The sequence below is a fragment of the Calonectris borealis genome, chromosome 3 (genome assembly GCF_964195595.1).
Source record: "Calonectris borealis chromosome 3, bCalBor7.hap1.2, whole genome shotgun sequence".
NCBI lineage: Eukaryota > Metazoa > Chordata > Aves > Procellariiformes > Procellariidae > Calonectris > Calonectris borealis.
In genome coordinates this window covers 91992598-92007131 of record NC_134314.1, presented here as the reverse complement: position 1 = coordinate 92007131, position 14534 = coordinate 91992598, and the positions used below count along the sequence as shown (strand labels likewise).

The following is a 14534-nucleotide window of genomic DNA, read 5'->3' as shown; positions in this document are numbered from 1 at the left end:
AGCTGGCTGTGATCCCCTTCTCCATCCCAAGCTTGCTTTCTGATTATCAGCCAGTCACTCCGGTTTTCTGAGTCTCTGCTAAGATGGAGACAGCAGTATTTCTGTACCTCACAGTGGGACCACCCTTTATATCTCTGGGCATGTTCTCTTTGTCATTTTTATACATTTTTACACATTTTTCTACTCTGGCTGACTGGAGCAGTAGCAGCAGATCCAGCCGTGCTGCTGGTGGTCTGGCAGCCCTGGAGCTGCAGGTGGCTCAACAGCAGCGCACACGGAGGCCACAGCACGTTGGGCAGCCGTCCTGCCTACACACCGTACACCGAGTGCCGAGTGTATACTGTATAAGATGCACTGGGCGAGCCCTATGCGTTGTGGTACAAGTTTCTGAAATGCAGAAGCCCACTGCAGGTGTTGATCAGTTTTTCTGTGCTCTTAGGGTCAATGGGATTACTGGGGTGGAGATACCCTTCGACGGGCTACCGCAGTTGCAGAGGGGTGTTGCAGCCTGTTGAAAACTGATCCTCAACTGCCACCTGCTGAGCGCTGAGGAAAAATGCAGCAGAAACTCCTGCCTGTGTTCAAGGCTTCCTCATGCGGGGACCTAAAGCCCTCACTGAGCGCCAAAATTCAAGTCAGTAGCCAGGGGGAGATGCTAAACACAATGTCACTGAGTTTGTGACTGACCATCAGCCCACGCTTGCAGGTGCCCGAAGAGGAACGGGGGTGCTGACTTCGTAGCATGCCCTGAACTGCTGGTCTGGGGATGCAGCCAAGAACTCCACAGAGTGAGAAAAATACGATGTAGTAGCAGGTCATGACATGTGGTCGTAGAAATAAAGTTCTAGTGTGCTGTCTAATTATAGAAAGAGGAGCTCATCAGGAGAATTTTGAAATCATAAAGATGCCACTGCAGCATCAGCTCCAGGAAAAAAAAGTTCCTTTTTCTTAAATGTATGCAATATCTACATGATATAAATCAAATTCAGTTCAAGCACAATGCACCTGTACCTTAGAAGGCTGGATTTTGTTTGGCACCATGATGTTATGACAAACTTGTTGCTGATCCTCTTAGTCATGCTCTTCTTCAACCGACATGCATTTTGCAAAATATGCCACAGATCCTCATGCTTAAAATAAAGAGGATACTTATCTACCTAGATCAAAACCTCTTATAAGCAGGTGTATTTTGCCGTGTGTGTGTACAATGCCTAGCAAAATAGGATCTCATCATCATTTATGATGCCAGGAGGAGGGTAGTGTGAAGTGAAAAGAAGACTGCTCTGACCTCATTTATGGGTACCAGGTATGGTTTATTTTTAAAACAGTGATGGAGGAAAAAAAAAAAGACAACAGGAAAAAAAAAAAAACAAACCCAACAAGAACTGTGCTTGTATCTACATCTAACAAACCTCTAATGCCACCTGCTGAGGAAACACTGAAAATGAGAATGAAATCTCCAGCAGACCACTAATTGCAATATTCTTGTTATTGATTTCTTTTCAAATTTATATTATACAAAAATACTGAAAGGATGTTAAGAAACTTAGATAAGCAACTGTGAACATAATAAACTGGGTGTATTTTTAAATACCCACATGACAGAGTTTCTTTTCAACCCTACTCCAGATATTAACTCCCTGTAATCAAGAAATGGTCCTATTATTAAACTTTAATTTTCTCTTTCTTCACTCCTAAATTAGCCACCCAAAAATTTTCCTAAAATACATTTGCGTTTTTTAACATGGAAAGGCTAGCTTATGAGCAGCACTGCAACTCCTTAAGGACATCGCTTTAGCACTCAACAATACAGAAAAAAAAGCTGTTTTCTTAATCAAACCCCATTATAGAGCAAGTGCATACAACCCCAAATACAGCACTGGTCCTTCATAATAGAAGACAGAAATAGAAAAACAGTGAGGCCTATTTTTGAATATCCTTAAAATATTTCATGCCAGCATGAATCTGCTGATATCTGAACAGTTGTACCGTGGCAATAAAACGGAGAATCCAGGCCAGTTACAATTCTTCATGGCAGCGTATTATAAAATTATTATGCAGTATTCAAAAGAATCTTCTTTGCTCGTCATTCACTGGTGACAGAAGTTAAGCTGCAGAGAAGGCTATTAAGTCAACCTAAAAGCTGCCAAGTCCTGTAAGATGTTGGGAATGTGAATCCTAACACAGAGGCTATTAGAAGCCAAAGGGTTTTTTCCTCTGCATTTTGCGGACATCTATTGCATGCTGCTCACTCTGCCGATATGCACAAACACTGCTGCTCTACAGACAAGAGAGAAAAACAAACGGGAGGTGGTTTGGGTGGACAGAACATTGTTAAACAGGGGGCACGGTATTCAAAATAATACAAAAAGAAATTGTTAACTAGGTAGATTTATCTCAAAGAAAAATATCTCTGAGGTAGGGGCTTGTTTTCATTTTGAGACACAGTGCACAGAAATAGAAATTGAGCAAAGAAATACAGTGTAAAACTATAATAACACGATATTAAGATGAACCTCTGGCTGCAGCAGTAGCAGTTTTTAAAACAGACATATAACGTTTCACAAAGTAACAGGATAAAGATAATAAATATATCAAAGAAGTTTAGACATCAAGTTATGAGATATACTTTCAGATGAGAGGGATGGAAGCAAAAAAGTATTTTTACCCAGTTACATTTACTGAAAGGAAAATAAACAAGCTGTTGGTGTTGTCTATGCATTTTCTTCCTGAAAGGAAAAAAGGACTTAGAACATTCAGGACCCTTCTCATTTAAATGTCTGAAACAAAACACAATGGAAGGCATCAACAGTTTGGAAAACAAAGGCTGTCAGTCCATCCATTGCAGACTTCCTGACAAATCCTAACCCCAGTGAGATTTAACAGGCCACATCGTTAACAGCAAAGACCACCCAACCAGTAACACAAACGAAAAGTGTTAAGCCTGACTTTATCAAACAGATAGACCCACAACACAGTAGTGCCCTGATGAAAAAGGCACAGTAACTTGAGGACACTTGTTGGCTTAATTCAGGAAAAGAATAAAGGAGAAGAATTTACCAAGATTCTTAACACTCGCATAGCAAAAGAAGCAACTAAAATGTGTATTTGAGTAGTTGAAGTGTTTTGACATGTAAGGATTTCACTTCCAGTTGGACCTTTCTGTCACACTGGCTTGGGAAAATGGTCTTCCCACATCTGCCTGAATGCACTACCTCTGAGCAGACTCAGCAACAACACTAGTAAATAAAAATATGCTCATCTGATGCTCACCGGGCTGGATTTTGACTGGAAAGCAAGATAAGTTGAAATGCTTTCCACTTCATTTTTTCCATTTTCCTTTCTGGGGAAACTGAGCCATAACTATTCTAAGTGACTTCCTAGAATCATTAAGAAGTACAAAAAAATGTCCTAAATCCTTGATCTACAGCATAGCTCTTAGATGACCACAGTCATATATACTCAGATACATCTCTGTTCCTTACTGGCCCGCTATTTTACTGCATTTTTGCAATATTGATGGTGTAGCAAAATAAATATTTCCAGGGCAAAATACAAAAAAGAACCTAACAAAAATGTGCATTAATACATTAAATACATTAAATAAAATGTATATTAAAATGTAGTTGAAGCTACATACATAGTTTCTTCCATGTTGCCTAGTAATATATTATTTCCAAAACATAAAGAAGTTGGACTTTCTCAGTATGACAAAGTTGTTCTTGAACATAGTTGACAGAAAAATCAAACGTTTAGAGCCCGTGATGAATGGACTGAACAGACACTGGGAAACTGCTGAAATGATGAGCAGTGTTTTGTTTTCCTCACAACATTCACTTCTTAAGTCAACTGTTCATCAACATTTATTTTGAAACTTGGAGAAAAGTATCTCAGATTTAATATTTCAAATTTGCCTTATAAACCTTGCTATCTATAGGTGACTAATAGAGGATTTTGTTTAGAGGCTTTCTTTTTCCCCCCACAATTTTTTTTTTTTAGCACCACATGCTTGACAGCTTCATCTGCCTTTCAATTTCCTTGTATCACTTTTGAGTTTCCTCTTTGATGCGCTTTTTTTTTTTTCTTTTACAAATTGACAAATTTGCCTAGTCTGCGTAATATGAATGGAAGTTTCTTTGGAGGAAAGGCCATTCAAAACAAACAGAGCCCAAACGCATGCTTGCAGCACACAGCTGCCAAGGAGCTGGTACTAAATGGATGTACTTGACACGATCTTGCTACAAAAGCTGGCTCTCGTCCATTAGTTTTTTATTGCGATCCTCCCAAACTTCGTCCCAAATGCTAGATACCGTTGTGATTTAGAAAGATATGGAAATGCAACTGATGAAATAGATGACGGAGATCAATTAGTTGAGGAAGGAGAAGTGGAAGGCAGAAGTCACTCGCAGGTCATCCTATAGAAATGAGCATACAAACCTTACGTAAACTTGTGAAGTTCCACTGATGTAAATGGCAACATTTTCCTATGTTAAATTAGAACATACGCGAAGTTATCATCTGGTCTTTGGTTAGGTGTTGACTTGAGAAACATGGCTTGCACTTCTAAAGGACTGAAATTTCATGTACTAGCGCCATAATTTCATTTCGTATTTTTAAAAATGCATCTTTTTTCTGGCAGTTGAGGACTGTTCAGTGGAAGGCTCTCATGCAACCTTGTTTTTGGTAGATAGAATAAACGGTCAAAATACGCTATGCGGAGCAGGCAACGTGATTCTCTACGTCTAGGTCCCTTGCAACATAGGCAGAAAGTTGCAGTTTTTGCTTTAGACGCAGCTGACATCATCTCTGCATTGTTATGTCTCTTGTATGTGCACAGTGTGATCTAGAAAGCGAGTTATAATGGAGACAATCCCACTGCAAGGCTGATAGTAAAAGCTGTGCAAAAAAGAACAGTATACCGCTACATACAGCAGAGATACATTGCGTTTCTATTTGTTGTACTTCTCAACATGTTCAAATTATTTCCAGCTGATGAGTTTTGTTAGTATAGAATTAGGGTAGCATTTTAGATTTTGCTTAAAGGCCTCAAGATAACTTGGGAGTAAAAATCCCCACATTTTAGAGCTGAAGTTGAAAAAAGAATTACTGCATATGTGAACAGGAGAAATTGCTCTGATGCATCAGACTACTTCAGTTTAGTTCAAAACCCTATTACTGGTGTTGTCAAGTAACAGAAGCTTCAGAGGAAAAGACAAATAGAACCAGTTCAGGTTTGCCGGGGCACAGGAAGTTGTCCATTGTCTGTATTTCGGAAATATGAAAATCTTATTTAATGTTACCCCATCCAGACATCTTATCTCTTTGCATTAACTTAGTATGCTAATGAAAGGTACTTATCTCCTGTATAAAACATTCCAGTCACCTTCTAAGAACTTCTTTAACTTTGTGCTAAAGTTTTTCAGGTGTGTAAGAAAATGTCCTCATTTCTGAGGCTCTCACTGTTCAGCTTAACGCCTTACACATACAAAGCTTCCTCAACAAGAGCAGAGATGCTGCGGTGCACGGATCTGCGATACCTCAGACAGCTAGCTGGCACAGCCAAGTGCCCGCGTTAGAGGCCGAGTCCCCCTTTGCTCAGTTTAACACCCTACCCTCATCTAGAGTACTTCTAAGTTTTCCACCTCTCTCCATCTATCTCCACAGGTCCAGAAGATGGACTATTTGTTCCATTACCCAATGGGGAACTATCGGGGACAGCTTGCTTTTCTACAGCCAAGGGAGCCATGAGGTGAGCAACCTCCCACTCTCCCCTCTTTTAAGTCACACAGAGCTGAGTGTAGCAATAGCTCAGATATGGCTTTGTGCACCCATAACTTGCTGAAATGGGTCCCCTGGACTTGAGATTACTGTATTTATTTATCTCACCTGCTTCGCAGTCTGTTCTCATGCTGCTGCAGCAGCCAGTACCATGACATCAGGACACGTGGGCATATCTGAGCTGGCATTCAGCTTGGCAAGTCAGGTTCAGCTAGCAGTGAACTGCAGTTAGGAATTCAATATACACAGTCCGGCCACGTAATTATGTTCCAGCCTCTGTTTGAAATGATGGAAATTACACCCAGTCACCACGTCTGAACGTGAGGTCACAGATTTTGAAACCTAATTCTGTGCTATTTTAAAAAATCCACAGTAATACAGAGTGTTAAAAGAAATGTTTTATAAACAAAATACTTTTATTAGACTCGTACATGGGTTATTTTAATCAAGAATTAAAATACAATTGATAATAAACTGTTGTTTCAGTTCATTTCACGAAAGTCAAAGTTACTGTAGGTTAACCTCAGGTGGTAATAATTACCTGGGAAAAAAAGAAGTTTTTAAAAATATTGATGGAATTTCTTTTTCCTCTTTTTATTTAGTGTGTTTTGATAATATAATTTAAACTGGACAACTTAGCTAATAGAGCATAACACTAAGCAAAACCAGAACTTAACTGGAACTGAATATAGACTGGTTTATTGATCTGTTCCTACTTCTGATGTTCAAATTATCCCATCCCTATATTTTTGTTAAAAATAATTATTTTTCATTAGGCTTTCTGTAAGAGCTCCACCCAATAAAAACATCTTGAGTATTTAGAAATACTCGATACCTAATCCAGCTTATTGAGTAACTGCTTCTTAGAAGAGCCCTAGACAGAGAAATCCCTTCTATTGTTTCTTCTTGTTTTACAGAAGCATCGTAACACTATTGCCCTATCCCAACACTGGTAGTCACATCCAGCCCGGTACAGTACTCAGCAATGGAAAAAATATGCTTGGGTGTGGCCTCTACAGACCACACCATCACCTGAGTGTTCAGTTACAGTGGTTTTCCATAGAAAACCGCAAGAAAATGACTGGCCACGTGCAAAACAAAGAGCAATCTCTTCTAAAACAAGAGACCCTTTATACAATAAGCAGGCTCAGCATCCCACTTCAGAATGATGCAGTGGGAAGAGGAGAGCCTCAACTTACATTAGAAAATGGTATCCTGGCGTATATATATCCTTCAAGCCCACAGACAGAATTGTGAATTATTACTATTTGTTATTTTAAACCTCAGCTGTATCAGAAACCTCATTCTGACCTAAGTTCTATTACCCTGATGCTGTGCAAATAATGCAGAGTTACACTGCAGCTCCTTTGGGATGCTGTTGTAAGCAAAGTTATTGCTTTTGTATCAGACAGTATGGTTAAAACAGATTACTTTAAATACATTAACTTTTCAGGGATCCATCTAACCTTTTGGATACATTTCCATTTTTACACAATATTCCTCATAGGCTCAATGATCTTTATTATTTTTGTCTCAATCCTTGGTTGTAAGGAACGTTATTAGCAACGCTTTGCTCATCAGCTAAACCAGTGGCTGTTTCCATGCTCTTCCAAATGCAAAATAAAATCCTAACTCAGGCCTCTTACTTTAGTAACAAAGGTGTGTCACGTCAGTCCCACTGGCTCATGTTACATGTGGCAACTTACTACAGCACTGTAATTGCATCATTTTTAGCATACGCCCATTCCCTCAAACGAGCCTGCCTCTTTCTCTTCGTTGATCCTGATGTCTCAAAGATCTTGGCTAGATAACATGAAGAACCTGGACTGCTTTACCTTTTTTAAGGGACAATTGGATGAAAGGGGTTCAAACTTTAATGAGTATTTCCTTTTTTTTTTCCCCCTCAATGTAGGAGCAACGTATTTTGATGCAACCTAAACTCTTTGCCAAATAATTTAACCCAGATCAGTAACAGCCTCCTCCAAACTGAATCTGTCATCCTATGCAAGACTTCACTACGTTAACTTAAACTCATGTCAAATTAAACAAAGGAACCTTTCTTGTATGTAGGATTCCTTCTACACACCCATTTCCTGGTAGGTTTCTGTACTTTTTGCTGATCTTTTATTGCTGCCCGTATGCCAGACACTCTTCTGCCAGTACTTCAATATCCCTGTTCTCAAAAGATTTGTCATGGATTTATTCTAAAATATAAAATTTGATTGCTCGCATATGGTCAGATATTCAGCCCACTGTGTATATAGCAAATAGGTTTTGAAAAACACAGGTATTCCAACAAGTGTTTACATTTCCATTTAATACGTTCATACTTTCCCATTATATAGTAAGAATACGAAGTACAGAAAAAATAAATTATTAAGATAATGATCTGGGAAAAAGAAATCTTAGTGTTTTAAAGAGTCATCTCCTGCATCTAGTGGCAATAGCACATACACATTATAAAGTTGTACAGTACTGTAATACATATGACATAATTTTCCAATTTCCTGGAGGAGAGTCATGAAAGCCATTTACAAACAACTAGCTCATATTTTCTCCAGAGTAAACCACATGAAATACAGGTAGAAACTGGAGTACGGAGGGATTGTACAGCAATATCATTAAAACAGTCAAAAAAAGCACTAATCCTGCAGTTGAATCTGAATAATCATACACCTGAGCAAGACCAAGAACAGTTTCTCCAAAAAGTCTGATCAAAACTCACTAATAAAATCAGACAGAACAATATTATTGCCTTTTAAAGAGTTTGACAGTACAGTAAGACCATTGAAAATATTCATCTTATCAATTACATTCCAACAAAAATCATAATCTGAATTACAATTATACTGCTTATCCGCATAAGCAGCAAGATAATATAAAGTAAAAACTTATCCATCAAGTCCCTCTGATAAATGGTCCCCTATACAAATGCAGATTTTTAATGTACATTTAAGTACTTTTGGCAAGAGGCACAGATTCCATAAAAGTCACTGCAAAGTGTGAAAAAAATTCTAAAACTTGAAAAAAGATCAAAGGTAGAGCATTTTCTAACGGTCTGATACATAATAAATTCTGTCAATAAATTCTGGTTTTACAAATAGAAATATTCACTCCAGTTCCTGAGATAAACTGCCGATCAATTGTGAAGATTTACCAGACTGTACCACACTCTCTTTCTCACCTTCTTTTACACACTGCAAACAAGGTTTGAACTGAAGCTTCAGCTAAACTTACAAGTCAGCAAAGCATGTGGAAGATCAAAACATTCAAATGTTCTTTTCCACTATAAAAACAAGAGACTGGCAACTTAGGTCAGAGAGAGATAGACTTTAGCCATAGTCTGTCAAAATAATCTCCAGACAGAGGCAGTTGTTTTACATTAACTGCACTTCCATCTTTTAAACTAATCTTCATTTCTATCCTGTTTTCACTGACAACTGTGCCCTTATTCATCCATCTGCTGTTTAAGAAAGCATACCATACATGAGTTCAAAATCCTAGGGTCAGATTTTTTGAAAGAGCACGAGACATCTAACAGCTCAGCACGTCTCTGATTGTATGCTGCAACCATCAATGCGCTTTATTACTACTAGCCATATGGTCAGTTCCTGAGTTAGCATCAATTTTGTGCTCCATCTTCTGTAAAACTGCTGGAAGATCCAGAACAGAAGAAATAATATAGTGAGGTACTGGGGAGGTATCTACTGGGGTAATTGCTGCTTTGTTTAGCCAGACAGTTGCTTTCAAGCCAGCATTCAGGCCTCCTTGAATATCTGTATCTAGAGAGTCACCAACCATAACACACTCTGCGGGCTGCACCCCCAGGAGATCGCAACAGTAATGAAATATGGATGGCGCCGGTTTCTCTTCTTTCTGCTCTCCCCCCACGACGATGGCATCGAAGTAGGGCTGACAGGCGCACGCCTCGATCTTCTCCCTCTGCGTCTGTCTGTCGCCGTTAGTTAAGAGCAGCAAGCGGACCCCTTTCCGCAGCTCGGTGAGCATGCCCCGCGTGTCCTCGGCCAGGGTGAGGTGCTGGAGGCGGGTGGTTTTCCACAGGAAATAGCACTCGGCGGCCAGGTTTCGGTTCGCCTCCCCCCCGATCGTCTCTTGGATCGCCTCCTCCCAGTGCGAAATCCGCAGGTCGGTGATGCACGTCCTGGCGGGATCGTGACACTCCCTGAGCAGCTTGGCCTGCACCTTATCGCAAATGGCACGGGCTTCTCCCTCACCGCAGCGGTGCTTGGACTGCAGCGCGTTTATCACCTGGAAGGGAGAAGCGGCTCTCATCAGTGCGCCACGCGCGCCGAGCCTGGCGCCGCGCGCCCCCCTCACTCCCGGCACCGCGCCGCGCCCTTAACGGCCCCCGAGGGGCCTCCGGCTGCGTGTCGGGCAGGCGCACCGCGGCCGGGGGGACGGGGGACGCGGGACGCGCGGCGCCGCGGCCGCCGGGCCGGGAGGGCCCGTGGCCGCAGGCCCCGTGTCGGAGGGCCGTGAGGGGACAAGGGCGGTACCTCCTCGATGGCGCGCTGCCCGGCCGCCGCCGTGTCGACCAGCGTGTTGTCCAAGTCGAAGAACACCGCCTTGACGCCGTGCACCCCCATGGCGCCGCCTCTCGCCAGAGCCGCCCCGCTCTAACGGCCGAGCCGCCGGGGCGCAGGGGAGCGCCCCAAACGCCGCCAGAGCCGCCCGCGCCGGCGCACGGCGGAGGGCGGGGCGGCTGGCCCGCCCCTCGCCGCCGCTGGGCGGGGCCTCGCCCGGCCGCGGGGCGCTGCGTCACGCTGCGTCACGCCCGTGAGGCCCCAGGGCTCTGCGTCATACCCGTGAGGCCCCAGCGGCGCGGGGTGGAGCGGTGGCGCGGTGCGTCCGCCGTAAAGGGCGCTGGCCGGGGCGCCCCGGCTGGGGGGTGGAGGCCCTGCGCCTAAGGGACGCCCAGCCGGGAGGAGAGGGCTGAGATGGCGCAGGGCCCTGGAGCGCGGCTGTGAGGAGACTCCGCCCGGGTGCCGGGGGAGAAGGGCTGCGAGGGGAGCTCCCCTGCCCCCGCCAGTCGCCGTGTCCTGCGCGTCTCTTGCCGCGCGGGGCGGGGTGCGGTGGGCGAGGGGAAGGGGAACGGCGGCGGCGGCGGCTGCTGAGGCGGGGCGCAGGAGGCACCTGTCTGGGGAGGGGGGGATGAGGGAGAGGAGGAGGAGGAGGAGGAGGAGGAGGAGGAGGAGGAGGAGGACATACCCACAGGAGATTGGGTTCAGTTCGGCGTGCAGGCACGATGTCTCTCCCGGCTGCGCTGTTGGCTGCTGGAGCGTGTCCTGCAGAGGCACCTGCGGGCAAAGCAAGCCGCAGTCCGTTCCACAGCACCGGAGTGATTTGTTCGTGATAAAGTCAAAGGCAATAACTCCACTATAAATACTCGGGGAATTGGTATGATACTAGAATATCTGAAATTCCAAAGGTCAATATCTTCTAGAGCAAATTAATCCAAAAGGCATTTGGGCGAAGGCCTGAAAGGCATGGTAGAACAAGTTTTACAGGTGTATGTATCAACTGCTGTTTCAGAATAGATCATTTTCCCCAGGGTGAAGTTTAACAGCAGGCTTGATTGCTCAAGTAATATCCCTATTGTTCTTTGACAACATGTTTTGATAAACACAGTATCTTTTTTTTATCAGCCAGCAAGCAGATTTTGTTTATTTGATTTCTGTAATGCTGCTAATGTCGATTGGACTTCAATAGTTAAATGCAATTCACAAAGCTGGAGGAAACTTTATATCTTACCAGAGAAACTGGGAGTTCACTCCAGGCCACTTTCAGTTCTGAAAACTGCACCTTTGATAGAAATCTCCTTGTCTGATAAGAGACATTGGGTCACACATAAGGCCAAAAAAAATCGTGCCAAAGAGCTTGGCATATGGCAAGTAAAACTACAGGAGACAGGCATTTAAGGAGAGGGAGGGATTCTGAGAAGAAACAGACCTGGCTAAGGATCCTTGCAGTTAAGGAGGTAGGAGGAGGAGTTTTAATAAAATTGCTCTAGTTGACTTGTAATAAAATGTGCTACTTTCATGCGTAACGGAAAAGGTGTTATGCATGCGGATTTCACATGCCTCTACTGAATTACTGTTTTTCAGAATTTACACAGAAGAGTGATTAAAAATAGGTGAATTTTTAGGATTCTCACCACTTGAGAAGATGGTGTCTGTTTCAGATAGCCCTGCGTTCCAGGCAGTGAGCAGTGGATCCTATGAAATGTGTACCTTTCAGAAAAGGTACATTCATGTAAAAGCAATCTTTGTGCTTTCTTTGACAGTTGGTCAAAGAGGTCATAATTGGAAAATAAATGTCTTAAAAGATTTTATAAGATATATATCTTTACTAGAAGCTTTCAGATACAGAATCGAAGCAGTTAAACCATGGATTATAATTATATTTTAGACTTACTTTTATTATTTTATTTTCATTTTTCTCATCAGCTGACTGTGCCTGGGAAACTTGCGTTCACTTCAGAGTAGGACTGCAATTGTAAAATGCGCTTTCGTGTATACTTGTAAAAGTCACTGCGCGGTTGTTTAACTTCAGACAGCCATTTGCCGTGCTGTGTTTGTATGAACCCCAAGGTCAGCAAATAATGCTATCAGCATTTCAATGTGCGTGATCTGTGTGCAATCTTGTGCTTTCAGACATGTGCAGTACTTTCTCATTATTCTTTCTGCAGGCTCTCTAGAGGCTAGAAATGTCTCACAGAAGCTCAGAGCCAGGAAAAGAACGGTGATCAGAAACCTAAGTAGGAGCCAAGTTGAAACATGAGCGTATTGCACATTTTAGAAGTGATAATGTGAGAATGCCATTTTGGTATCTTTAAATGAGGCCCATACATAGAATTACAGAATTGTTCTAGGTGGGTTTAAACAAGGAAGAATGTCATCAACATTTTGAAAGAAAACCTGTTTTGTCTATACATATGGGAATAGTAATTTGCGAATTATGTGACTCATATCATGGTTTGTCCTTTTTTTTCTACAAGATGATTATACTTGGAAGTTTAGCGTTCTGAACACACTGATGTTTTTCTTTGCATCCCCGCTGGCGTCTGAAAGGGTTCCTTGTTGGTTGTGTCAGCGCTATGGGAGAGCAGGATTGCTTTGTGAGTGCCCAAGCCATTTCCTCATACTAAGGATGAGACCTGAAGCTTACTGCTGTTTTCCTTCTCCCCTCTGCAGCTGTCTGGTTTCTACTGGAGAGAGATCTTGCAGGGGGTGGGAGTGGGAATCAAACCACAGTCCAATAGGTTACGTATCTGGGTGATCGGGGGAAGATGTTGAGTGCACACAGTGAAACACATCTGCTCCATACTTCAGATATAACCTCTGAAACTAATCTTGGAGATTTATTTTCCTTCCCGCTTTTATTTTCTCTTATGCTTCTCCAGAATATGTTATTAATTTGGTGGGTGGTTTTTTTTTAATTTATCCCAGTGAGAGATTTACTATGAAATGCCTTAATGTTCAGTGATACATATTTTAAGTTTAAAGAAGGGTTAAACAATGAGAGATGAGAAATTGCTCTTGTGTTGGAGAAAGTTATTTGTTGGCTGAGACCAAAACAGAACTGTGAGAAGTTCAAAGAGATCTGAGCAGGCTGAGCGGGTTGACTAATAACATTCAGTTCTGATAAATGCAGACAATCCGGGCTGGAAGGAAAAACGCTTAAGTTACACTTCTTTTTTTTCTTTTTAACTTTTCTAAATTCAGTATGTGCACTTCGGCGTGATCTCTAACAAGTGGAAGATCACTTTTGTAAAATCAGCTCTTATCAATGCAGGAGGAATGTGATGAAGCACCGTGTAAAAAAAAAAAAGTATGTTGAATTTTTTTTTACTTAATTCACATTAGTGATACAGCTTCATTTGGAATGACTTGTGCTTACTGATCACCTCATTAAAGAATTCCCACAGATGTAGAATTGGAAGGGTAGAGATGGTGTTTAAGGGCTGAGGAAAACCTTACAAAGAGAGATTGCAGTAAAATGGGATGCAATAAAACAATATGATGCACTAAAATGATATCCAACCAAAAGGGTAGCAGCTGAATTGAAAATTCAAAATGTATAAAAGGAAATACTCTTTTTTACGTGCCCTAACTGTGGTTTAGAATTCATTTCTTTGTGAAGCTGCTGAGGTTGAGACCATCGCAGTATTGCAGAGTAGTGGGATGCTGATACGAACACCACGAACATTTGGAGCTGTAGTTTTAACTCTGTCACACTTTGTAAGGGATATGAGTGTTGACCGGCTAGTCAGAGAGGGAAAAGGGCTACTAAAAAAATATTTGGATGTGTTTGGGAAGAGCTGGGTGCATCGCTGCTCTCCGTTGTCCATGTGGATGAGCTGTATCCTCTGGAAGAGGAAAAGGTAACGGCTGGTCGGGGAGGGATGCCGGCGGGGCCGTGCTGCGGGCGTGTGAAACATCTCTGAGAAGCGACTTGCTTGCCTTGCAGCCCCGATTTCCAGCGAGTTAAGCAGCGTTGAGCAGAGCTGAGGGGGCAGAACCGCGACTGCCCGCGGCGCGGGCCGCCTTCTCGCTGCGGAGGCTCCCGCCCGGCCCGTGGCCGCAGAACCGGAGCTCGGCGGTGGCCGCCGCCCGCCGTACCGCAACCGGGGCTGCGGGGCTGCCTCTCGCCCTTTCGGTTATGCTTCCAGCCGGGGCGGGCGGTGCTGAGGGAAACGAAACTGGGGCGGCGCCCGCGTCCCGCGCCGCGCCCTG

At 43.0% G+C, this 14534-nt stretch overlaps 1 protein-coding gene and 1 long non-coding RNA gene across 2 annotated transcripts; one reads left to right on the top strand and one right to left on the bottom strand.

Moving 5' to 3' along the window:
• Positions 1-8078: 8078 nt before the first annotated feature.
• NANP (N-acetylneuraminic acid phosphatase) lies at positions 8079-10490 on the bottom strand. Its single transcript, XM_075146661.1, has 2 exons — positions 10296-10490; positions 8079-10047 (listed from the first exon to the last, which is right to left on the bottom strand). Exons 1-2 carry the CDS (start codon positions 10383-10385, stop codon positions 9352-9354), a joined length of 786 nt encoding a protein of 261 aa, XP_075002762.1. The 5' UTR covers positions 10386-10490; the 3' UTR covers positions 8079-9351.
• Positions 10491-10970: 480 nt separating this feature from the next.
• LOC142080740 (uncharacterized) lies at positions 10971-12790 on the top strand. Its single transcript, XR_012673105.1, has 3 exons — positions 10971-12041; positions 12246-12389; positions 12488-12790. It is a non-coding gene; the product is annotated as an uncharacterized LOC142080740 (long non-coding RNA).
• The last annotated feature ends 1744 nt before the right edge of the window (positions 12791-14534 follow it).